The sequence below is a fragment of the Thamnophis elegans genome, chromosome 1 (assembly GCF_009769535.1).
Source record: "Thamnophis elegans isolate rThaEle1 chromosome 1, rThaEle1.pri, whole genome shotgun sequence".
In the NCBI taxonomy this organism is placed as follows: domain Eukaryota; kingdom Metazoa; phylum Chordata; class Lepidosauria; order Squamata; family Colubridae; genus Thamnophis; species Thamnophis elegans.
Window position 1 is genome coordinate 153155182 of NC_045541.1, and position 26888 is coordinate 153182069.

The window sequence follows — 26888 nt, forward strand, 5'->3', positions numbered from 1 at the left end:
TTTTAAGGTTCTCCTGGAATTGGCAGTAATTCAGGCCCTTGGATCTTATCAAATTCACACTTTGATGACAGTTTGCATGACATCCATTTTCAAAGCTTTTGCACATAATTGTATTTGATATGCTGCAGTGATATTTCATCAAGTATCAATTGCTGATGGCAATTGCACCATCTTCTATCAGTTTTAAAAGTTTCTTTTTCTTTTTACCAACCATACCTGTGGTGCTATCAGTAGCTATATCAGATATGTTAGTAAAGAAAATTGCTTTAATGTCATTTTTACTGCTTCATACAAATCAAGACATTTAGTTATGTCTTTGAATGGCACCAAAGAAGCCATTTCTTCAGTGTACTCAATTATCAACACCCCTAATAAAAAATGGCAAGTTGAGCCATATTTGTAGCATCAGTACTTTAATCTATTGCCAAAGAATAAAATTTAAAATTAGCAGCTTTACTCTTCAAAGCTCTTTTAATTGATTTTCCTGTTTCATCAATTTGCCAGGCTATAGTATGGCAAAACCAAGTGATTTTAGAAAAATCAGTTTTAAAAAAAAGGATAATGTGCCACACTTTCCATTCATTATTTAATAAACATCATCAATAAATAGTTTTTATTTTTTTGTAATCAGATTTGCTACCTCATAATTAGGTTGCACAATAGTCTGTTTGAATTAAAAAAAAAATAATTGTTGAGATGACAGACTTTTTTCAGTTCTGCTATTTTGTCTTTATGAAACAATCCTTGATATGCATCAAATTTGGCCCAACATATTTTTGCCTATAATGTCCTTTCAAGTTGTAATCTTTGAAAACTGATACGATTTCCCTACAAATTAAGCATATTGCCTTATTATTTGTCTCAACAGAAAAGTACTCATCTGTCTATGTTTCTTTGAACACTTTTCCTTCATTCACAGTTTTTGGGGAGTTCTGTTTTCTTTTGACATGATGTTGAAGCCATATTTAGATAAAAAAAATAAACAAGCAACCATTTTTTCAAGTATTAGCAATGCTGTATATGTAAATATATCAATATTATAAGCAAAAAAACTTTTTCATTCATTTTTGTAGTTACTCCAACATAGCTGCTAAAAAGCTTTTATTTAACTTATTAAATTATTTTACAAAGCAATGCATCAAGCCCATGTACAAAATTAAATAAAAAAACTTGCATATTTGCTTTCCAGCAAAAAAAAAATTGCATTTTTTGGCTGGATTAATAATAATAAAAAAACACCTGACTTCACAGGCAAACATGCATCATATTTATCACACAGGTATTATTAGTAAACATTGCATTTTACTTGCCTAGACATACAAGCCCTTGTAACATCTGAAATGTGCAGTTTTGATTTATCAGACTGTGTGATGAGTTCGCGCGGCAAAGTTAGCAAGAATTGTGCCGCACAATCCCATATGCAATGTTCCATGGTCACCTACACCAGGGGTGTTACCTCAGCTTCATTGAGGGCCACATCAAGGTTGTTTTTGACCTCTGGGGGTGGAGTGGGGGGCATGGCCAAAGGGAGGTGTAGTCAACTCAACATCACTCGTGTCAGCCCTCTGCCAGTGGGCCCTTGGCCGTGACAGTCTTCTGCCAGCAAAAATGGAGCTCGGGGCAGGGGCACATGCAGGAGGACTGCAGGAGGCCATTGCAGCCGAAAATAGAGTTCCATTTTTTCTAGCAGAGGCACAGGGGGCCAGTCCTATACTGTTTCCAGGACAACCCCGCGGGACAGATCCTTGAATTTGACTCCCCTGACCTATGCAGTCTTCACTCAAGTACCATGCAGTCAAGTCATGAAAAATATTGCTAAAAATCACATAACAATATTATAAATTTACTAACTTGTTGGGCCACATTATTAGTTGTCCAGAATTACCTGCAGCTTGTGGACTGTGGGTTGACAAGCCTGCTCTAGAAAATTTAGTATTCTACTGTTGTCTTTGATATTTTCCTTCCATAAAGCTATTGCATGTCTCTGGAACAACGTTACAGTAGAAGTTGCTTAAATTGGAAGTGAATTTGGGTGGATTGGAATTATGACATAATACTTTACATATACTTTTGACATAATTATGACAACATGCATACTACTAGATTAATAAAAGTTGTATCCATGATTCTGTTGGTGAAGTTCTGTTTAACTTTTATATTTCATTGCATTAATTTTAAAAGATTGTATTGGTTAAGATTGAAATCCTTCCTTCTATACTAAATTGCAGGCAGTTTCCAGTCTAGTAAAAGGAAGAGATTTCCCTTCCTATCAGTCTGCTCCAAATGGTCAAGGGAGTTACAGGGAGAGGAAGATATTAGTACCAAGTCTATTTTTCCTTCCATCATGGAGATACCCATACGTGAGAAAGTTTGAGATTGAGATTCCCTCAATGATTTTACCACTGGCCACGCCTTGTTATCTAAGACATCAGGAAAAGTAGTAATAAGTGAGTAAATAACACCTTATTATGCAGCACAGACTAAGGAAGTTTTCCTTTGTAAAACACAAAGTTAATTTATCTTCATTATAAGAAATACCTACTTTCTTCATTGGATCAGCCATTCACTGGTATTCCTTTGACGTTAACTCATTTTTTTCCTGTTCAGATACAGTTGGACTGTACTATGTTCCAAAAATTTATAATACTGTACAATACTGTAATCTATGTCTAGATTACTACAATTGGGAGAGAATAAATAGTACTATGTAGTTGTTGTTTGATATATTTTAAATATGCTCATTTTAAATATTGTTTCTGGGTCCCTAATAGCTGAGTTATAGGACATATGAGTATCTTATAAAGATTTGAAATTCTCCTAACTGAGGAACAAAATATCAGGCATTTTGATAATACAATGAAGTGTTGCTGAGGTTGCAGTATCTATAGAAACTTCTAATGCATAAACGCCAGAGGCAACTCTTCAGTGCTTCATGTACAATTTAATCAGCAAGTCAAAATTATTTTAAGTCATATTAAGATGGAAACCTCATCTCTGATACATAGTTTAAAATATTGATGAACATTTTAAATTAAATAATATAAAAGCTATGAGACTTATTCTTTTGGAATTATTAGGAAGGGAACCAAAAGGAAACAGAGTTGGCCAACTCAAATAAAACATATAGAACTTGTAGTTAAGTTGGAGCGTTTTAGTTAGTAAGTACAAATATTTCTCTTTCTGTCTGGGAATAACATGTGCCAAGAAGAATTTACTTCCCTGAAAGTGCTTGTTTGATTGCTGGGAGATGCAAAACATTGAACTAAATGGGCTGTTAGCCTAATCCAGTAACAGAGTTCATTTCATGCAAGTTCCATTGTTGACAACTGTTTTATTTATTACTCAGTGAGTCAGTGGCTAAGATACTGAGCTTGTCGATCAGAAAAGTTAGCAGTTCAGCAGTTCGAATGCCTAGCGTCTCGTAATGGAGTGAGCTCCTGTTACTTCTCCCAATTTCTGCCAGCCTAGCAGTTCGAAAGCATGTAAAAATGCAAGTAGGAAAATAGGGACCACCTTTGGTGGGAAGGTAACAGCGTTTTGTGTGTCTTTGGTGTTTAGTCATGCCGGCCACATGACCACGGAGACGTCTTCGGGCAGCACTGGCTCTTTGGCTTTGAAACAACACACAGACAAACACACATGGGCTTTAGGCCATAAGTAACTAGCTTTAAATAAAATGTTTCATGCATTTACTGATCAATCAATTCATATATTTGCAAAGTACCATATTTTTCGGAGTATAAGGCACACCTTTTTCCTCAAAAAAGCGGCTGAAAATCTGGGTGCGTCTTATACACTGAATACAGCATTTTTTGCCTTCCACAGCCCCGCCCTCTTCACCAAAATGGCTGTGCATAACCTTATGGAAGCTTTCAGAGAGCTGGGGGCTGAGGAGCGCAGAAATCCCCCCCCCCCGCCCCCAGGAGCACTCGATAAGCCTCCATAAAGCTATGCATGCAATCTTTTTGACAAAAAGCATGAAAAATGGCCCAGTTTTTGCTCGTTTTGCCTCTCCTCCCCCCATCTCCTCAGGAGCACGCTGCAAGCCCACCCAAGGCTATTCATACCTTTTTTTAAAAAAAAGCGGGCCTGTTTTCTCAAAAAATGTGCCATTTTGGGGAGGTTTGCAGAATTTTTTTTTCCTTTCGGAAAGTTCTTTAACTGATTGATGAGAATTAGATTGAACAAGTGCTGTGCAGGCAGAAACAAAGTCTTAGGTGCTGCAGATTGTCAGCGATTTTCTTCTCCAAAACATGGATAAATACACCTGGAAACATCTACCTACCTACTCTCACTCCCTACCTACCTACTGTATTTCTCTCTCTCTCTCCCTCCCTCCCTCTCTCCCTCCCTCCCTCTATCTACCTACCTACCCTCTCTTTCTCCCTGCCTATCTACTGCATTTCTCTCTCTCCCCCTCTACCTACGTACCTATCTATGTACTCCCTCCCTCCCTATCTACTGCATTTTTCTCTCTCTCTATTTCTCTCTATCCCTCTACCTACCAACCTACTCTCTCTCTCTCCCTGCCTATGTACTGTATTTCTCTCTCTCTGTCTATCTCTATTTCTCTCTCTCTCTATCCCTTTATCTACCTTCCTACCTAACTACTCTCTCTCTCTCCCTACCTACCTACTGTATTTCTCTCTCTTTCTTTCCCTCTCTATCACTCTACCTACCTACTTTTTTAAAAAAAATTGCCTCTTCAAAACCTTGGTGCGTCTTATACTCCGAAAAATAAGATTCACTGGATTGTTTTCTAATTGAGTGATGTGGTATGGTGATTAAAGTTAAAGTCTATCATTAGTTATGGATGCTCACTAGAAAACTTGGGCTAGTCATTCTCTGTTGGCCCAACTCACAGCCTACCTTCAGGTGAAAAATGTACACTATCATGAGCTTCAGAAGGCTATACTGTAAATGTAATAAATGTAATGTAATAACTCATTGACTAAACTAGGCAAGATATTGATGGTGTCATGAAATAGGATCTCTTGCCATAGAAGTCCTGTTTAGCTAGGTCTATTCCTTTTTTTTAATTATATGTTGGTGTTTTTGTTGATGGCTACTTCATAAACCTTTGTTTAATATATTTAAAGCATTAAACGCTTCACATTTGAAATGAGTTTCTTTTCAAACCCTGCCCCCATAAGCATTTGAAATTAATTGTTTCCTGAAAGTATTGGGGTTTTTTTCTAAAAGGTATTGGCATATGCATAATTTAGAAGAAGATTTTTTGTCCAAGCTTTTCTCCAGGATACTCCTAAGATAAAATTAATTAAGAAAAAAAACAGAAATGGATTTTTTGAAATAGTGAAAGTTTTAAATGGTCTAATAGCCAATATTTGTAGAAACATAATGGTTGTCATGTCTCTGTCTGGCCAATGATGAAATCCTAGCTGGAATCTCTTTTTTATGTATTTATTTCTGAATGTTACCAAGCAACAACTTCTGTTTAAATATTTTTCACTCAGCAAGTTTTGCTGCTGATTTCAGTCATACTTACATTAAAAAATACTAATAACATTTCACATAATTAAGACTGGCTGTTTGCAGAAGTTCCCAGGAATAAGCCTCATTGAATATAATAGAGATTAGTTGTGAGAGATACAGATAGTGAAATAAACTTCTTCTGTGTTCTACCTGTACTCTAATTTATAGAGTTTTTTCATTAGTCTTCTCCATACATGCATGATGAATACAACAAACTTATTCCTTCATTATAGAATTCACAAGTCTGTATATAACAATAGGATGTATGTATGTATGTATGTATGTATGTATGTATGTATGTATGTATGTATGTATGTATGTATTAGACTCCTAGGACAGCTTTGATACTTTGCTGAGTGGCTATGAGCAAAAGCAGAACCAGAACTTACAATATATCTCTTTGATCCATTACATTTCAAAGACAGGACAAAAGAGAAGGCAGAAACAGTGGAAATTAAGCATGACGTAGGAATATTTTAGATAAATTCATTTATCCCTTCCTGCTAGGTCAGCATGCTAGCTGTGCTATCTTTGAGATATGGTCAGTGAATAGAAACATTCTGGTTTACTGGACCTTAGGCTCCTAACTTTGTTTTCTCCCTGTCAACACAGAGGGTCACTTCAATTGGCTGTGAGTTTTCTTAAGGGCACTTTAAGCAGTTCATATGTCTGAGGAGCACCTCAATTTGTCTGTGTGTGTGTATGTGTGTGTTTGTGTGTGTGTATCTTTCACTACCACAGACAAAATGAGGAGTCTGGATGAGAAAATTACATTAAAAACTAAGGTAGTTGTGTTTGATAGGGAAAATAATGAACATAGTAAACAATCAGTAGCTGACTTGGTGCATATTGTCAGAATGAATATTAAAAATGAAAAAGAAAATAATTAAAAGGGAGAAAATTTAAGAAAATAGCTGATATAAGTGTAATGAATGACATGTGGTCTATTACCTAGGATGACAATTTGTCAAATTATGATGTTCATCATGTTCGAAGAGGACATTGATATCTAACAGGTTATAAGCTGTCCATGATGTGTCCGCAGGTGGCTGGTAAGGCCTATACGAGCATGAAATGTTCTGCCACATGTCGGGCAGACATGTGTGGGCACCATTATTGCAGCATTTGCAGCTCCGGCTTTGGGGAGTGCTCACTTCTCTTGTGCTATGGTTGTTCTTCTGCCCTCAGATGTCAAGTAGACTTGGTGCACCATGTTGATCGATCTTGTGCCAGGATTTCCCAGGAGGGGGTGTTGATATCCAGGGACTTGAAGGAGGCTTTCGACATGTCTTTGTATTGCTTCCTTTGTCCCCCATGTGATCGCTTTCCTTGAGGCAGCTCACCCTAGAGGAGCTGTTTGGGGATGCGATGGTCTGGCAGCCTTGCAACATGGCCTTTCCAGTGTGTCTGGGCTTTCATCAGCAGGGTGTGAACTGATGGCAGGCCTGCTTTGGAGAGGACTTCTGTGTCTGGCACCTTGTCCTGCCACTCGATCAGTGGTGGTATTCAATTTTTTTTTACTACCGGTTCTGTGGGTGTGGTTCGGTGGGCGTGGCATGGCTTGGTGGGCATGGCAGGGGAAGGATACTGTAAAATCTCCATTCCCTCCTCCTCCGAACTACTCAAACTTTCTGCTACCAGTTCTCCAGAACTGGTTGGAACCTGCTGAATTCAACCGCTACACTGGATCCTTAGAATTCTACGGAGGCAGGTCATGTGGAAATGGTTCAATTGCCTAGTGTGCCTCCTGTATACAGTCTAAGTCTCACTGGCATATATCGGGGTAGTTAGCACTACTGCTAGCTCGGTAGACTTTGAGCTTTGTAGCAAAACTTATTCCACGGCGGTCCAATATTATTTGTCTAATCATATGAATGTATATGTAGGACGAGCAGTTTGTTCATACAGTTGTATGTTACCGTGTTTCCCCAAAATTACGACATGTCCTGATAATAAGACCATGCCATATTTTTCCTGTGGGCAAAAATATACGCCCTTCCCCAATAATAAGCCCCCTGGACAATCCCCCCTCCAGCCAAGCAGAGCGCCAGGGGGAGGGGCAAAGGCACTCACATTGCTTGATGCCTTTGGGATACCGCTAGGTTGGTGGGTGGCGCTGTGCCCAGCTGGAGTGGCGGGTTGCCAGGCAGCTGTTCTCATGAGAAGCCATACAGCAACGCCCCTTTCCAGCCAGACAGAGCACCACTCACCGACCCAGTAATATCCCAAAGACGCTAAGCCACGTGGCGCTCTGCCCGGCTGAAAAGAGACGTTACGCGAGCACTTGTTCTGCCTCCAGCTTGCGTGCCTCCCTGACTCACCATACCCAACTCTCCCTGCAGGGCTGGGCCAGGGCACCTCTGCCGTCCCGCTGCCACCATCACCACTGCCCCGCTGCCGCCGCCACCATGCTCCGAGCATAACTGGCTTCCCAACTCCAGAGATCCACTGCCGAGTCTTCCGGCAGCGGCCGCTCTGGGACTACACTCTTATGATTATGGGCTGGCTGTTGGAAGCTTTCCGGCAGCCAGCCCACAACCATAGAGCGTAGTCCCAGAGCGGCCGCTGCTGGAAGACTCAGCAGTGGATCTCCGGAGTTTGGAAGCCGGTTATGCTCAGAGCATGGAGGTGGTAGCAGGTTGGCGGCGGCAGCAGCGGTGCCCTGGCCCAGCCCTGCAGGCAGAGTTGGGCATGGTGAGCAGGGAGGCATGCGAGCTGCAGCCAGAACAAGTGCTCATGCAACCTCTCTTTCCAGCCGGGCAGAGCGCCACATGGCTTAGCGCCTTTGGGATATTACTGGGTCGGTGAGTGGCACTCTGCCCGGCTGGAAAGGGCATTGCCAGGCGCTGCTCATGAGCGTGGTCACTTCATGGCGGCTTTGTTGCGCTGCTCCGACAGTGCAACACAGTTGTTTGCCCCTGAGGCTGTGCCCGGATCTTCAGGCACCCGCTCGCAAGAGAGCACCCACCTGGCAACCCCAAACCAATAAGCCCCCCAGATAATAAGGCCCAAGCAAAATTTGGGGGGGTCAAAAGAAAATAAGACCCTGTCTTATTTTCGGGGAAATGGTATATGTGAACAATATGTATTATAAAATACACAGATAAGCCAGAATGTGGCTTGTTTTGGCTTAATGTTTACTTGTTCTAAACCATGATTTGGGACTTGTGTAAATTCAGTCAATTGTGTGTTCTTCAGTGAATTGTGGTTAAACTTGATGTAGGAAATGAACCAAGTCTTAGATTTTCATTTTTTTATTTTTTTGCTGAAGTAGCATATAGTTTAATCTATATGGGCACTGGTTTCTGTATGGAAATACAACTTTCAGAGTCTTCTGAAAATGAATTTATATTTAAATGAACATCTTGGAATGATTGTTTTGGCAGAAGTCTCTGTTATTTTTCTGGATTTTTTTTGCTTATACTCTATTATTTTAAATTGATATTTTATGCTGCTCAGAATCATGATAGAATTAAAATATTAAATTTACAAACCAATAATTTTTGCTACAGTCTCTCCTTGATTAACTTGTGCACATTATCTCTTAGCTTAATTTTTTCTTTTAAAATTGTCTGTGTCGTGACACGTATATATGACTTTTTCAAAGAAGAAAGGAAAGCAATCCATGCCAAAATCTGAACAAATTAGTATGAGAGGATATAAAAGAAAATACTAGCTAGGGGATTGGGTAGTTTATATAGAAAAGCTACAAATTGCCAATATATATGTTATTACAGAATTGCACTTTATAATATAAAGATGTACTATTATTGGATGGATTTAGAAGGATGTAATGAATTGTTATAATATAAATCAACTCAAAACTTAGAATATCTCATATAAAATGAAGGAATAATAATAGTTATAGTCAAATAAATGATTAATAATGATAATAATGTATACATATATATTAGTTTGATAATATGAGCTTTTATATAAATTGTAAGTGAAGACTATGGAGAGGATGCACAAAAATTTTGTAATCAATCGACATGCTGGATGTAATTGGAAGATGCCTTTATGTTTTATGTTTTGTTTGTGTAAGTCTGTTTTTAAAAAATAAAAATTCATTCATATATATATATATATGTGTGTGTGTGTGTGTGTGTGTGTGTGTGTGTGTGTATTGTGTATAAAATATATATATTTTCATATTCTGGTCTGGATGGTTTCTGTCTGGATGGTCTCTTGTGACGAGCCGATGGACAGAGAAGGGAAGTAGTGAACTTCCTCCCATATTTGGGCATACCGGGGGTTGTAACTCTAAATAGATACCTATCACCCTGGCTTAGCTGATAAGGAGTGGAACTCTGTGGCTTAATGGTTAACACATCTGCCTAAGATGCAATACAGCACAGGTTCGAATCCCAATAAGGGTATGGCTAGCTGATGAGAGCTAAATAGCTTGAAATAGATCTATACTAGTCTCCCTTTATTTATTTATCAGCACAAATACAACAACATATATATATTGTTGCCTTTGTTATATTTGTGTTATATTTGTGCTGATAAATAAATAAAAGGAGACTAGTATATATCTATTTCAAGCTATTTAGCTCTCATCAATCCCAGTTCGAATCCCAGTAAGGGTATGGCTAGCTGATGAGAGCTAAATAGCTTGAAATAGATCTATACTAGTCTCCCTTTATTTATTTATCAGCACAAATATAACACACACACACACACAAACACACACACACACACACACATATATATATACACACACACACTCTTGCAGTTTAATATCTAATAGGTGGAAATTAGGGACCAGCAGCTGAGACAGATCAGTATCCAAACGAACTATTATTACCAGCACTTGCTATTTTCTATACTGTGTGCCTGAAAATCCTCAATATGTAATTGCTTTCTAACTGAGCCGGCATTTCTGTCTGCCCTTGGAATGTCACTAATGGTAATAAGAACATTATTATTGGCTCAGACCAAAGGTCTTTTCAATGATAAACCAAATGTCTATCAGATGCTCACAAGGAGAATATGAGCATAACAACATCTTTGGCTTTCCAGGAATTGGCATTGAGAGCAGTCACTAGTCGGATAATCTTATCTTATCCTTCATGAATTGGATCTTTTTAATTGTCTTATGACAACGAGTTCCATTATTTAACTATGTGTTAGGGGAAGGAAAATATGCTCTCTTTGTGCAAAAGTCCTTCAGAGGTCATGTCATGTTCTGTATTAACTAGCTCTAGTACTTGGGTTTCTCATAAGCCATAGTTACTTATTCCTTATGGAGAGATGTGGTACAAATCCAAGATTTTGAAAGCAGGACAGTCTGTTAATATTTGAGTAAAGTTAATATTGTAAGGGAAAATAGTCCTAAAGAGATGTTGGAGTGTTCCAACAAGTCCTAAAATGATTTCAGCTGCAGACAAACAGGATGGACTTTGTAAATGATACCATGTATGTTTGTAATCATTCTCTATATCAGAATTGTATGGCTCTTGTTCTCCATTTTCTGAATCATAGGACTGGGAGAGTCCTTGGAGGTCTTGCAATCCAACTCCCTGCTCAAAGCAGGAGTCTTATTACATCTCAGGGAATGATGTTCTAGTGAGAGGGACCACCACAGAGAAGGCCCTTCTTCTGGGTCCTACCAGATGTATCTCCCTCAGGGATGGATTCACAACATTCCCTGCCTCCCTGTTCTAATAGGTCAGGTAGATGTGACCAGCAAGAGACAGTCCCTCAGATAACCTATGATAATAGAAATATTCGGACAGCGTCTTCAGACAACGCTAGGCCTTCGGCTTGAAATGGAGATGAGCACCACCACCTAGAGTCTGGAACAACTAGCACATATGTGCGAGGGGAACTTTTACCTTTATGATAATAAAAGAGGACTTTTAAGACAAAATAAATCACGAAATGATCAAATACATTTGGATTTCAGTTAGAAATCTATCTTTAACTGAGAAACACTTCTCTGGTGAAAGGAGAATAAAATGCAAAAGTTGGTTCTGTTTCTTTCCATAAGCAGAAAGCTTTACCAATTCCAAAAGAGCAGTCTTTAAAGTTTTTCAAAGTTTTTGCAAAGCTGGATTGTTGTCTAACTACATCATAGTAGCGGAGATTGAGATTATAAAATGAAACCAAGGGAACAATGGTTACAGAGGGATTTAGTTTTCAGCAGTTTTTGTACGCAGAGTTAAGAGAAAAAAAATCAAGGTTGATAGCTGGAGATTTGATAGAGCATGGAAGATAGAATTTGAAGCTGAATTATGTACAAATGATGATGATGTAATTTCCAAAATGTGTATTGAATGTGCTGAAATTCAAACAAGTGAAAAAAGTGTATGATTATTGTATTTTATGCTTGTATTGTAAGTTACTATTTTGAATGATGACATCCATGTATTGTAAAAATTCAGTTGCAAATAACTTGGAAAATTATATAGTTATTTGATTCAAAACTGTATGTCTTGTTTTTCTTTCCCTAGTATCCTTTCATGTACGGGCTGATTCTCACCATTTGCTGGTCTTCTCTGGTTTGTTTCAGTCGAGTCTATATGGGAATGCATACAATTCTGGTAAGAAAAAGTCATAAATTCTACAACTTAACATTAAATAATGGTCATATTGTAATGCATATTTTCTGAAAAATTATGTTAGCTTAAGCTCTACTGTAAAAGACAATGATGATCATATTTCTTACAGCAACATTTAGGCTACACTTGGTCATTTAATAATTGGGGATGAGTTTAATCCAACTAGAAGGCAGAGCTAAATGTATTGTAGTCTTTTTCAAACTTGGCAACTTTAAGATGTGTGGACTTCAACTCCCAGAATTCCCCAGCCAATTCAAATTACAAACTTTGAAAAATACCGCTGTAGAGTCTAAGCATTCCTACCCAGTCCTAGCTCGCTCTTCTGCTGCGGAGGAAGCATTTTCCCCTCTAGCCACATTTCAAGGCAGAAGATCCAAAACTCCAGATGGAGGCTTTTTGATGCTCCATTGGTAGAATGGATAGGCAGAAAATAATCATGCTGACCACAATTAGGCTGGAAACTCCTGCAGAGTATTTTCCCTCCAGTCAAACAATTTATGTTGCCTGGAGCACGGAAGTACATATTCCTTCTTGTTTTGGCCTTCTTTTCAATGTCTGGTTGGGTTCCCCTTTATTCCTCTGATGGAACCCAGAATGATTTTGTATCAGGTAGCAGCAACTTCCTTGGCTGATCTTGAAAAGGATAGACAGGGTTGGATCTGGTTAGCATTTATATAGTTATAGTTGTCCCAGCATTGGGACAAGATTGAGAAGTGAGGAAGAAGGTTGCTACCAAGCAAATATTTCTGTGTTGTTTCTACAAATGGTACACAGGTAGTCCTTGACATAGAACCACAATTGAACCCAAAATTTCTGTTGCTAAGTGACACATTTGTTAAATGAATTTTGTCCCATTCTTGCTACAGTTGAAAAGCTAATCACTGCAGGTTTAAAATTAGTAACACGGTTGTTAAGTGAATCTGGCTTCCCCATTGGTTTTGCTTGTCAGAAGGTTACAAAAGGGATCATGTGACCCCCAGGCACTGCAACTATCATAAATACATGCCAGTTGCCAAGTATCTGTTGCCAAGTATCATTGACCATTGCAATGGTCATAAATGTGAAAAACGGTCATAAGTCACACTGTAACTTTGAATGGTAACTAAACAAACTGTTATAAGTTGAGGACTATCTGTATGAGCTCAACTTGAACGAATCTTCACTTTATCACAGAAAAATGAAAGAGATTGCATTGACTTCAGAAGTCTACCTAACCTATTTGGTTCCCTGAATTAAAGAAGTTTAAAACAGCCAAAAGTACAAGCACATATAATACAGACTTAATCATTTTTCCTAATATGTGGGCATGGATAACATACACAGGCACTCAAACACCGGATAATTTGTGTATAATTTATATAGCAGTTTTTAATCTGGAGTTTGTTTCCTTTTCTAGATCCTTTTGAGATGCAGATCTAAACTGTCATAGTAGTCATAGTCACCCCATCTCTTTCTCACAGGGATAATTAATTTATGTGTTAACATGTTGTTTAATCCTTTCTGTCATTTCAGATGTCATTGAGTTATCCTTTGTAAATACAGCCTTTCTTTCAAGGTAGTATATTCCTAGCCCAGTACACCCACACACTCCATTTTCTAAGTGATTTTCTTTCCGTTCAGAGAAGGATAAGTTGTTAAATGAAGCATGATAATAAAAAATGGTTTAGATTTGGCTGGAGCTGCAGGGGGGAAATATCCATGAAAGATTCCTGCAGTGTATCTCTAAGAAAGAACCAGCCTGTAGCATCATTGGTTGCTTCATTTCAAACACTCGTCCTTCCTGGTCATGTGACTCAGGGGAGCCTCTGCAGCCGGCCCTTTTAGGGCGTCAGGAAGGTGGAAGGATAAGTCTAGGTCAGGGGTCTCCATCCAACCTTGGCAACTTTAAGACTTGTGGACTTCAACCCCCAGACGTTTTGCTGGCTGAGGAATTCTGGGAGTTGAAGTCTACAAGTCTTAAAGTCACCAAGGTTGGAGACCTGTATTATAGGGTCATAGGGAAATATCAGGTGCAGAGGACATGTGTGTTAAATCCAGAGGCAAAAAATTATTGGAAAAGGATTTAAACTGCTTCCCTCCCTCAATCTGCACTGTTCCCCAGGATATTAAAGGGAAGACACAGGGAGAATTGCCCATTTCTGTGATAACTACTTTAGTCAGGTGATCCTCCACTTACGATCACATTTGAGCCCAAAATTCATGTTGTTAAGTGAGACACTTGTTAAGTGACTTTTGTCCCATTTTATGACTTTTCTTGCCACAGTTAAGTGAATCACTGCAATTATTAAATTAGTAGCACAGTTGTTAAGTGAATTAACATTCCCCATTGACTTTGCTTGTCAGAAGGTCATAAAAAGTGATCCCATGATCCCATAAATAGGTCATAAATAAGAGTTTCCAAGTATCTGAATTTTGATCACGTGACCATGGGGATGCTGCAGCGTTCATAGGTGTGAAAAATTGTCATAAGTCTCTTTTTCAATGATGTTGTAACTTTAAACAGGCACTAAATGAACTGTTGTAAGTTAAAGATTTCCTACATAGCATACGTTATCCTGTAGAATCTATTTCTTAATCTGCATTATCTTGAAGAGGCTGGTAGCACTTTTCTTGCCAGTGCACACACATTCACAAGTGCAAAGTTAGAGAAGAGTAGAAAGATGCACATAGACATAAATGCAACATGGGAACCATGCCCAAGGCCTGTAGAGACTTAGTGGGGCAGGATGGGGGAGATACAATGTCCCTGAGCTAACTTGTAAGGGCAGGCAGCTTGCCAAGCACTCAAATATATTCACATGACCACAGGGGCACTGCAGTGGCTGTAACTCTGAAACCGAATAGTTAAAAAGTTTTTGTTTTTTTGGGGGGGGGGTTGTCCATTGTAACTTCATTGCAAGTCGAGAACTTCCTGTAGTAGAGAAATGTAAAATGTCAATAGAATTACATCTTTTTTTTTAAAAAAAAAGATTTTTTAAAATCTTGATGTCATTTTTGGACATAATGTTCTGTCACTCATTTTATGCATACAGTTTGTCCAGCTCATTTTTGTCTTTAAATTAATCTATTAATTCTTTTGCAGCAACTTTCTAAAGTTCTGGAGAAATAATTTCTTCTTAACGCTTCTTTGTTCTCATTGGATCTCCTGGAGCCCTTGCTGTTCTTTCCTCAAATAAATATAACCCCCTTTCTGTCATGAACAGCTATGCACTCAGGGGCTGCACCCTAAACTGGATTTTGACTAATGTTGTGGTTAGGGAAATAAACTTCTGCCTAGGTATTTTACATTTTGAGATTTCTCATAGTAACTAGAGACGTGGCATGGTTGAGATTAAGTTTTATGCAGGAAATTACCTTCAGAGATATAGAAGCTCTACTGTGATCTTGTTCCACAAATGCGTCATTTATCTGAATAAATAGCATTACTGCTTTAGCAGTAATGCTTTGTCAGATACTGTACATTAAAATCTTCCTCCAAAAGAATACTTAACTGTAATTGTTCTGCGTTGGAAAAGACACATGTTTTCCTATAACAAACATGAGCGCACACTGTAATTTATTTCTAATCTAATATTTGTTTTTAATGTATAATTTCAGAATCTTCTCTAAATAATTAATTAGGGCAACACTCAGCTATTGCAGGCAAAACAAGCTGGTCCTTAACTTCGATAAATCAAAAATTTTAGTTTTTGCTGGGAAAGGTAAGGGAAGAAGGAAGGGGAAGGAGAAGAGGAAGGAAGAAAGTAGAGAAGGGTGAAAAGAAAGAGGTAAGGAGAGGAGGATGGAAAGGAGAGAAAGAGGAGGAGAGAAGGTAGGAAGGGGAAGAGGAAGAGCAGGAGTAGGAGAAAGGTACAGGAAGAAGGAAGGGAAGGGAGAGCAGGAAGGAAGAAAGTAGAGAAGGGAGGGAGGGAGAAAAGAAAGGGAAAATAAGGTGGTGCTATCCATGGTTGCTTTAAGAGCCCCCATTTTAGACGCCTGACTGTCCTCGCCTTCCGACCGGCTTTACCCCCGCCTTTACCCTCAGGACCAACATTCTGGAGTGAGCTGGGATACTTGAATCCACCTCCGGCCTCGCTGAGACCCCCAGACACTATCCCGTATACCATCCTGCGCCTTAATCTTGCAGAAAGAAGAAGGCAGGGGACGAATAGGACATGGGCAGGGGACCTGCTTAGCACCTCCCCCCAACTGACATTAACCCTCCAGCCATTTTAAGCTCTTGGGCCTTGCCCTTTTTGCTGGACTCCACAGAGGAGAAGATCAAGATCATTAAGTTTTTTTTCCTCTCTTGCACAGTGCGCAAAAAACTTTTAGGAATGCGGTGTGACTGGTATGTGTGACTGATGATTGTACCCACTTTTTTAACTTCATTATTGTTGTATTTTTTGTGTTTTAACTGACCTATGTGGGGAATGCATGGATGAGTGGCTGTATTTGTGTGAGAGGATGACTGATTCGAAGGGCCTGTCGGGGAACGCGGGGGCCATAGGGGTGGTTGGTGGGACTACGGACACGGGAGTGGGCCGGAGCATTACGGTCTTAACAGGGAGGGGCAGATATGGCGGGGACTTTATGGCAGGCCATTACCGGGGAAGGAGGGCTCGCTACGTCACAGAGATCCCTCCTTCCGGCCCTATGAGTCCCACTCCAAGGCCAGGTGGTGTGAGTAATCAGGACCCTGGCCTCAGGCTGCTGGCGCTAAATGCCAGGTCTGTAGTTCATAAAGCTCCTCTCGTTCGGGACTTAATTTTAGACGAGAGGGCAGACCTGGCATGTATTACTGAGACCTGGCTGGGCCCGGAGGGAGGAGTCCCCCTCGTAGAGATGTGCCCAGAGGGTTTTCAGGTGCTCCATCAGCCGAGAGCTCAGAGAAGGGGTGTGGGTGTGGCTATTGTTATCCGAGAGTCTCTAGCACCTCGTAGGATCCCTGCTCCGGAGCTTGTCGGGTGTGAGTCCCTGCTGGTGAAGTTGGACCTCAAGGGTCAAGTGGGTCTGCTGCTAACGTACCTGCCTCCTAACTGCGTTGCAGCAGCCCTCCCCTCGCTCCTCGAGTCGATAGCTGAGCTGGCAGTTGAGTTCCCCAGACTTATGGTTCTGGGGGATTTCAATTTGCCTTCGCTCGGTGAACACTCTGATGGAGCGCAGGAGTTCATGGCTTCCATGACAACCATGGGCTTGACCCAAGTAATCCGAGGACCAACCCACTCAGCGGGTCACACGCTTGACCTCGTATTCCTCTTGGAGCAGTGGAATTGTGATCTTGGTCTGAGGGGTAGCGAGATCTTGCCCCTGTCATGGTCAGACCACTACCTATTGAGGCTTGACTTTCGGAGACCAAACCCCCACTGTAGGGAGGAGGAGCCGACCAGGTGGTTCCGCCCCAGGTGACTTATGGACCCTTTGGGGTTCCAGACGGAGCTTGGGGTTATTCCTGATACTCTCGCCCGCAGTCCGGCGGAGACTCTGGTTGCTGCCTGGAACTTGGCAGCAACGAAGTCTCTTAACCGGATTGCGCCTCTACGGCCGCTCCGAGGCAGTGGATCCCGGAGGGCTCCTTGGTTTACTGAGGAACTCCGGGAGAGGAAGCGCCAAAGGAGACGCCTAGAGCACTTATGGAGGTCCAGTAACTCCGAATCGAACCAAGCACTTTTAACAACCTGCACCAGAGAGTACGTTCGAGCAATTAGGACGGCTAAGAGAACATATATTGCCTCTCTGGTTGCGTCTGCTGAGTCGCGCCCAGCCGCCCTGTTTAGGATAACCCGTTCCCTCCTAAATAGGAGGGATACGGGCGATCCGCTGCAGGGCAGGGCTGAGGATTACGTCCAATTCCTCGCAGACAAGGTTGCTCGGTTCCGGGCGGACCTGGACTCCAATTCTGCAGAACCAGCCGAGGCACTAAGGGATGATCTGGTAAGCCATCGCTGGATTGAGTTTCAAGCTGTTAACCCTGAGGATGTGGACAAGGCGATGAGAGCTGTAGGTGCCTCCACATGTGTGCTGGACCCGTGCCCCTCCTGGCTGGTTGTAAACAGCAGTGAGGTGACACGAGGCTGGATCCAGGCGGTTGTTACTGCCTCTCTACGGGAGGGGGTCTTTCCCCCCGCTTTAAAGGCGGCGGTGGTGAGACCCCTCCTGAAGAAACCATCCTTGGATCCAGCCGTTTTAAATAACTACCGTCCGGTCTCCAACCTCCCCTTTGTGGGGAAGGTTGTTGAGAAGGTGGTGGCCTTTCAGCTCCAGCGGTCCTTGGAGGAAGCCAGTTATCTCGATCCATTCCAGTCAGGCTTCAGACCTGGCTGCAGCACAGAAACCGCTTTGGTCGCATTGACCGATGATCTCTGGAGAGCCAGGGATGGAGGCCACGCCTCCATCCTGGTGCTCCTTGACCTCTCGGCGGCTTTCGATACCATCGACCATGGTATCCTTCTGCGACGACTGCGGGAGGTGGGGGTGGGAGGCGCTGTTTTACAGTAGTTCTCCTCTTACCTCTCGGACAGGTCGCAGTCGGTGTTAGTCGGGGGGCAGAGATCGACCCATAGGCCCCTAATGTATGGGGTGCCGCAGGGTTCGGTCCTGTCCCCCCTTCTTTTCAACATCTACATGAAACCGCTGGGTGAGATCATTCGACGGCACGGGATAAAATACCATCAGTATGCGGACGATACACAGTTGTATCTGTCCGCCCCGTGCCAACTCAACGAAGCGATGGATGTGATGAACCAGGGTCTTGAGGCTGTTAAAGACTGGATGGGGGTTAACAAACTTGTGCTCAATCCAGAAAAGACCGAGTGGCTGCTGTGTTTCCCTCCCGCGAATTGGCCAAGTGTTCCATCTCTCAGGCTGGGGGGTCAAACTATATGCCCCTCAGACAGGGTTCGCAACTTGGGAGTCCTCCTGGACCCACAGCTGACCTTCGAACATCATTTGTCAGCTGTGACCAGGGGGGCATTTGCCCAGGTTCGCCTGGTGCACCAGTTGCGTCCCTACCTGAACAGGGAGGCCCTCACAACAGTCACTCGTGCCCTTGTGACCTCTAGGCTGGAATACTGCAATGCGCTCTACATGGGGCTGCCCTTGAAGAGCATTCGGCGACTTCAGCTGGTCCAGAATGCGGCCGCGCGAGCGATCGTGGGTGCACCCCGTTTCACCCACGTAACACCTATCCTCCGCAAGCTGCACTGGCTGCCTGTTGATCTCCGGGTGCGATTCAAGGTGCTACTTATCACCTACAAAGCCCTTCATGGTACTGGACCTGGGTACTCGAGAGACCGCCTACTGCCAATTACCTCCACCAGACCGATACGATCGCATAGATTAGGCCTCCTCCGAATTCCATCATCCAGCCAGTGTAGACTGGCAACTACTCGGAGGAGAGCCTTCTCAGTGGCTGCTCCGACCCTCTGGAACGAACTCCCCGTGGAGATTCGGACCCTTACCACCCTCCAGTCCTTCCGCGCCGCCTTAAAGATCTGGCTGTCCCAGCTGGCCTGGGGTTAAGATTCTAACCCCACTCGAATTGTGTGACTGTTGTGTTTTTTTAATATGTTGTATTGCTTTTATGTTGGAAATTGTTTGTCCTCCCCCCCCCCCCTTTTTGAACTGTGAGCCGTCCTGAGTCCCCCAAGGAAAAGGGCGGCATACAAATAAAGGGAAATGGAAATGAAATGAAATGTTACAACAGGAGGAAGGGATGGTAAACAAAGCAACCCAAACTGTATATTATAACCTATTAAATGAAATAATAAATGTATAAGAATGATAAATGTTAAAACACCTGTAACCAAACGACATGCTGTGTGTGATGATGGGTTTTTTTTTATTGTTGTATGTATGTGTTGTCTATGTAATAAAAATAAAAAAAATTATTTAAAAAATTAGTTTTTGCTAAAAGACCAAGCCAATACTCCTAGCAAATAGAAGGATATAGTTTGGAACAGGTTAGAACATTTAGATACCTTGGTGTGGTTTTCCACTCGCTAGGGACATGGAAGGCACATCTGGATCACACATTGCAAGTAGCCATTAGGTCGTCAAATGCAATCAAACATTTCTTTTATACAGGTGGAGGTCAGTTAGTACCTGCTGCCTTAAAACTTTTTGAGGCCAAAACATTGGCACAAATTCTTTACGGGGCACAATCAGGAATCCTTGCAAAGAGAGACTCGCTAGAAACCATACAAACTAAATTCCTGCGAGCCATCTTAGCCGCACCCAATGGAACTCCAAATACCCAATTAAGAATTGAGACAGGCATGCCTCAAATTCAGGTAAGAGCCTGGAAGATGATGATCAATTATTGGCTTAAAATGCATTTCTTTCCATAGGGACTGTCTCCACTAGTGTTGACTGACAATTTCCCATCCCCCTGGAAGCAGGCAATTGATCACAAGCTGGGCTCTTATGGGCTCTCACCATTATTCTTAATGTCCCTAGGCTTTGAGCAAGCAAAGCAAGTAGTAATCAATAGAATGAGGGACATGGAGTTCCAAGAAGAACTAAATAGGTTGCCTCTCCACAGTAGGGACAGAATCAAACAGGGTGTGTGGGAATCAGCAAGATATCTAAATGACCTGACCTCCCCAAAACAAAGAATAGCTTTCTTCAGAGCCAGATTTAACATTCTTCCTTCAGCACTCCTCCAGGGCAGGTATAAGAGAACACCTATAGTAGAACGGGTTTGTATATGTGGTGAAGGAGAAATGGAAGATAATTCACATGTTCTATTACACTGCGAGCTATACAGAGCTTGTAGGTCTGCACATACACTCCCCTTATTAGAGAGATTGCCAGGAAGGGCAGAACATTTTTATCTAGGCTTTCTCCTCCAGGACACTAACCCGGTTACCACGTATGCAGTGGAAAGGTTCTGTGCTGCTGCAATGTCCATAAGAAAAAAATTGGCTACAGAAGTATAGTACCATCTTGTACCAATTATCTGGACATACCTTTAACAATCTTTGGACCATTATGTTATTATCCACTTTTAATGCCAATACTTTTTAATTATATTTTAATGTTAGCATTTTTTAACATAGTGTAAAAACTAATATGTATTGCTGGTCTTTGACTGTAATAAAGATTTTACTTACTTACTCTGTAAATAATTTGCTGGGAAATGTATTTTGAAAATATCTAATTGATATTCAGTAAAACTGTCATAATTCTTATAATTAATTGTTTTTTCTATCTCTTGAAACAGGATGTTATTGCTGGTTTTCTTTATGCTCTTCTCATCTTGGCCGTCTTCCTTCCAACTGTGGATCTAGTAGATAATTTCAACTTAACTTTCAAATACGCTCCACTAATCATTATCAGTCTTCACCTTGCCTTGGGGGTGTTTTCTTTCACTCTAGACACGTGGAGCACATCCCGAGGAGATACAGCTCAGATTTTGGGCGGCGGTGCTGGAGTTGCCTGTGGCTCCTATGCTACCTATGGGCTGAATCTAATGCCAGATCCTTCACAAGAAATGCTTCCATTAGTTCCCTCACTCACCTTAAATCTCTTTGGAAAGGCTGCACTGCGATTATTGATTGGATTAGTTTTTCTGTTGCTGGTCAGAATGATCATGAAGAAGATCACCATCCCACTGGCCTGTAAAGTCTCCGGTATTTCTAGTGCAGATGTTCGAGAAGCCCGACAGCACATGGAAGTTGAACTGCCTTATCGCTATGTTACTTACGGAACGATGGGATTCTCAACGACTTTCTTGGTTCCTTGCTTATTTTGCCTAATTGGACTGTCCTCATGTTAGTGTTTTCTTCACATGGAAACCGTGATGGACAGTTGATCTATGCGAGAGCTGGTAAACCTTTGAGAAGTGCTATGATATTGCTTCTGCAAAAATTACATGTGGCAGGCAGTGAGCTCAAATCTTTGATACTGGCTAAAACCTTATAGATTCAGGTCCTTGAGAAATGCCATGTCTAGTCTTACCATTGTAACACATTATAAATAGCAAATGTGTTTGTGTGTATGCATAAATACGCATCAGACTATAAATGTTCTCTCTATTTAAATATGTTAAAGCAGTTATGTTTACAACTGATCCAGAAGCTCTGTCTATGGTCAATTAAAGCCATGTCATATCCTTTAGCCACAAATGGCTATATTGTAATGAAAAAGCTTTCTTTCCTTCTCATTACGGACCTATTTTTTAAACACACAAAAGACGCTATGCTAATAACCTAAAGTTTAATGAAACTTGGCTTACAGCACCTGATAGCTTTAGAGCCTTTTTCTGTACTCCGTATTTTTAATTTGTGAACACAAACCACTTATTCCATGTACTGTATTCTATGCTTGATAATTGTGCCTTTCTGTTGGAATGCACCACATACTGTGAGGTACACATACACAACTACTATAAAGTAGTATAAACATATTCTAAATTAGGTGAATATTTTAAAATGTAGGCTGCAGTGTGATTAATAAAAATAATTTTTATTATGTAAAATAAAACTTTAATGGGGCTTACCCACTTTAATTCACATTCTAATACTCTTAAAGGATATTTTAAAGTGTAATATACTTATGTTATTGGAAATAATACATTTTCCTGATTCTCCTATTTTTTTTAATTAGGCATTAACTATATCTGAAATTAATGCAGTGTTAAATTATATTTTTAACATATTTTTTCTTGATTTCAAATGAAGTCATCTGTAACAATGGTGGCTTTAATAAGAAACATATAAACTTGTACATTGTGCATTGTATTTCCCATGCTATTAGATCAGTTATGATCAAATTGTGGGAAAAGGTTCTGTTGTCCTTTTTTTGTTTGGAAACTCCTCCACAAAATAATCAAATGTATTATGGTACTAATTACATCTAAGGTCATGTAGCCTATTATTTCTGATCAGTGACATGCTGTCTAAACAAATACTAGTGAGGGAAAAGCTTTATTTTTCTTGTGACATAATGATACATGACATGGTCTTTGTTGTCCTAGAGATCTTTGGAGATCAGCAGGATACATAGAAGAAAGGTAAACAGAAGGAGAAAGAGTAGAAAAAGAGTGTGTTCTCTCATATGTCTGACTTTGTATTATACCAGCAGAATTAAAACACTCTTTGTATAATGCATAATGAATGGATTAGGGGGATTGATGTGCTCCAATTTATGTGTTGTTTACATACTTCTCATGCACTTGTAAACTGCATTTATGGATGCTTCTACTAGGGTACATAGCAGTCCAGATTCAGAGGGCAAATGATGTTTTATTAATATGGGACAAGCATGGAGCACATGATGGAAAGCCATTAAATGAATTGCACCTTTTCCTGGGATTACATGGCATCTGCAAAAGGTATTTTGCGTGATCCCAATGAGACACACTGTCTTGAACTGTTCTGAACAGGCCTCCAAATCCCATTTTGCTTTTTGAATATGTCATGCTGCACAGACCTTATCTCTATTCCCAGCTGTCCCAAAAGTGCCTACTGAGTACATTGTATGCATGGAGAATATACATAGGCAAATGATCCTGTATGATAAAGGCAAAAAATTGCTGTTGCTATCATATTATTATCTGTAAGAATATGTTCTTACAGACTATATGTTCACGGTACATCCTATTGTGTAAATTAAGGCGATTAAGCCTTTGAAAAAGGTAGTATTGATTATTATAGAAGTCTGTTTTGTGTTTTCCTGGGGCCTCTTTGCAATATGCAACGACATGACTGCAGGACACTGCAATTGTCATAAATATGAGTCAGTTGCCAAGTGTCTGAATTTTGATCACGTAACTGTGGGGATGCTGCAATGGTCATAAGTGTGAGAAACAGTCATAAGTTACTTTTTTCACCCCTGTTATTTCTAATGGTCACCTGTATATGGTACGTAGCCTATTGTAGGCAATGTTTCTTTTTTCATAGAAGTGTTACTAGTCAGTTCTCCTTAAGCCTCATCTAAAAGGGTGGAAATTAATCAGGAATTTGTATTTTGATAATAACAGTACATCAAATAATGCAAATCTCCAGAATTCTTAAACAGGTTGAACACTTAGGAATTAATATCTCTATATTGGGTTGCAGAAGGAGTATGTGTATTGCGATTATCCAAGAGTCTATAATTTATAATAAAAAAGAGCCCAGGAACAAGAGACATTATGAAGGTATATAATTACTGTATTTTTCAGAGTATGACACAATTTTCCCTCCTAAAAGAGGCTGAAAATTTGGGTGCATGTTATACTCCGAATGCAGCCCTGCCCACTCACCGGCCCCTACCCCTTGGCCTCTGCGTGTCTTCTTCCTGGCTGCAGAGATTGCTACTGACAATGGCTTGTGTTTTGGGATTTGTGCCTTGTGTTTTCAGCCTCCAAATACTTGATGCGCGGTGCCCAAAATGGATACCCGGAACAGCTGCTGCCTTCTCTTACCCCCTTCCCTGCTTTGCCTGCTTTAGTCACGGGAGCTCCCTCCGAGGATCAGCTGTATTTTGAAGCTGCTTTTCAGCCCAAACACGATCTAAGCTGTTATGTCCTCGACTTGCGTCCAGTCTTACGATTGACAGCCCGGCAACCAAGGGCTCTCACCTATTGGCTAAGATGCGCCGGGCTGGAAGCGGGTTTTTTGCTGTTGTGCTATTGGCTGCTCTGCTTAACAGTTCTTGTATAAATAGCTGTCAAGCAGTGCAGGGTGCTGAACTTGTACATAGTTGATCTTGCTAGCGTTCAGTTCAATAAACAGCTGTTCTAGTTCACCTCAGCAGTCTGTCGCCTCATCTGTCAACCCAGTCTTTAATACTGGTGACAAAGGTGGGATACTGAGGGACGACCCACTCGAACATCTACGGAAGAAGAAGGAATTTTTTTTTTCCTCTTCTCACACTTTCTCCTCAGCACTGGTACTTGGCTATGGCTTCGCTCCCTCACTTTGCACTGTTCAGTTCTACTACAGAATCGTGGGCTGGTTCCTTCCCTCGTGCTTTGCCTGATTTTCTAATTGCTGCTCCCTCCGACATCAGCTGTGCTTTAGAAGCACAGCCCCCACCATCCCCAACCTCAAAACCAGCGAGCAAACGAATGTGCTGAAGCTGAACATGGCTAAGGACTAGCCAGATGAATATCTGGTAGGCATAATTCCCCCTCCCCTATTTTCCTCCCCAAAAACTAAGGTGCGTCTTATACGCCGAAAAATACGGTAAATTACTCTTGTACCATACATACTGGTTCTCAGATTAAGAAGAATATTGTCTCCAGTATACATATCTAGTTATAGTCGCTTGGCTTTGTTTTCCTGCTATAGTTTCAAATAAGGCATAAATATTTGTGTTATTTTTGAAATGTTGCTAAATTCATTTTTGGGGGGGCACGGGCGGGAAGGAATGTTCCATTTTTCTCTGGCCTTATTCATCTGTAGAAGAGACCACAACACTGGATCCTTTGCCTTTTATAGTATTTATGTTTATTAATCACAAAAATAGAAGTGATCTTCCTGTATGAAATTTGGGAATTTGGCATGTGGCATTTGCATTCCAATAATGTGTTGATGCAAATGTAATCCAGAATATTCGATTTGGACACGGAGAATTTAAATTAGTCTTTCATGATCCTGGGAAGATGGATTCCCCCCCCCCTCCTTCATCATTATTCCTACCATCATGTAAGGTTCAGGGGCCTCGGGCAAGGAGGCAAAGGAAAGCAGGTGGGTGGATATTATGTCCACCATTTTACAGGTTTGATGAGATTCCTGTGGCTACTTTTAAAACTGATGTGAGAGCTAAAGGCAGTTTGTTATGAGCAGGACTTACTAATTAAATACTCCCCCCCCCAAAAAAAATCTAGTTACGTGAACATAAACAGGCGTCTGAATTATAATTAGTGAATAATTATTTTTCGCTATCAAAATTTAAAAAGTAGTGTCCTGACTGAGTACTGGTACATTTTCTTCTGCAATTCTATACTGACACTAGGAATTACTCGATTAGGTACCTACTAACACCCCAAACCTCTGTAGTATAGTTTTTTGTTTAATGTCTACCATAAGAAAAAAAAGGTTAAGGAATTGGGTAAACAAGGTTTTTTTTTACATTCTTAAAAATGCAGTTAATCTTAATGAAAGCACAATTACTTTGTTGTTACATTCTCATTTATTGCCATGCTTAAAAAAAACAAACAAAAAATATTAATACAAATAGCAAGATCTGAATGACTGTTGCAAGTAACTTGCGATTTTGGGTGGGATTTATTATTCAGGTTGTTTAGCACTATTATAATTAGCATTAAAATTGCTGAAAGAGTTCATTTTATTGGGTATATATTTTAATGAACAAATCATTGTCTCCAAAGTTTTAAAACATGTACTGTAGTATATTCTACTATTCTGTATATTATTTTTTTACGCTATCTTTAGATGAAATTAAATCCCACATTGACATTTTACATTTATTTTGTGTTATTTTGCATAACTTGGAATCTGAAAACCGTCATCAAACAATGAAGGACATATATTAAATCAATCCATGGACCGAATTATACAGAAATGAAAAGCAATGCATATTTATTAACAATTATATGTATAAAGTGGTGGTAACAGTGGGCTTTATCAGCAATAAAAATTTTGTAAACTATTTTGAGGATGCAATGCAGAATGAAACAGCTGTAATAGTGTGATCAACAACACATTCAAGCATACCATGAATTGGTTTTTAAACAAATCAGCTACAAGAGTTTCCACTGTAGCCTATGAAACTATAAAAAGTATAATACAAAAAAAAGGTTAAGTAGAAGCATAATTAGTATAATACAAAATATAAAATAAAATATAGCAAAGAACAACTGCAGAAACATTTATGCAACTTACTACAGACTTTAAAAAG

At 40.5% G+C, this 26888-nt stretch overlaps 1 protein-coding gene across 1 annotated transcript in view; it reads left to right on the plus strand.

Moving 5' to 3' along the window:
- Window positions 1-26451, plus strand: part of SGPP1 (sphingosine-1-phosphate phosphatase 1) — a 28757-nt gene extending 2306 nt beyond the window's left edge. The window contains exons 2-3 of the mRNA XM_032235521.1: window positions 11952-12041; window positions 21262-26451. Of these exons, the coding sequence (XP_032091412.1) occupies window positions 11952-12041; window positions 21262-21816 (645 nt within the window). The 3' untranslated portion in view covers window positions 21817-26451. The remainder of the gene's footprint in view (window positions 1-11951; window positions 12042-21261) is intronic.
- The last annotated feature ends 437 nt before the right edge of the window (window positions 26452-26888 follow it).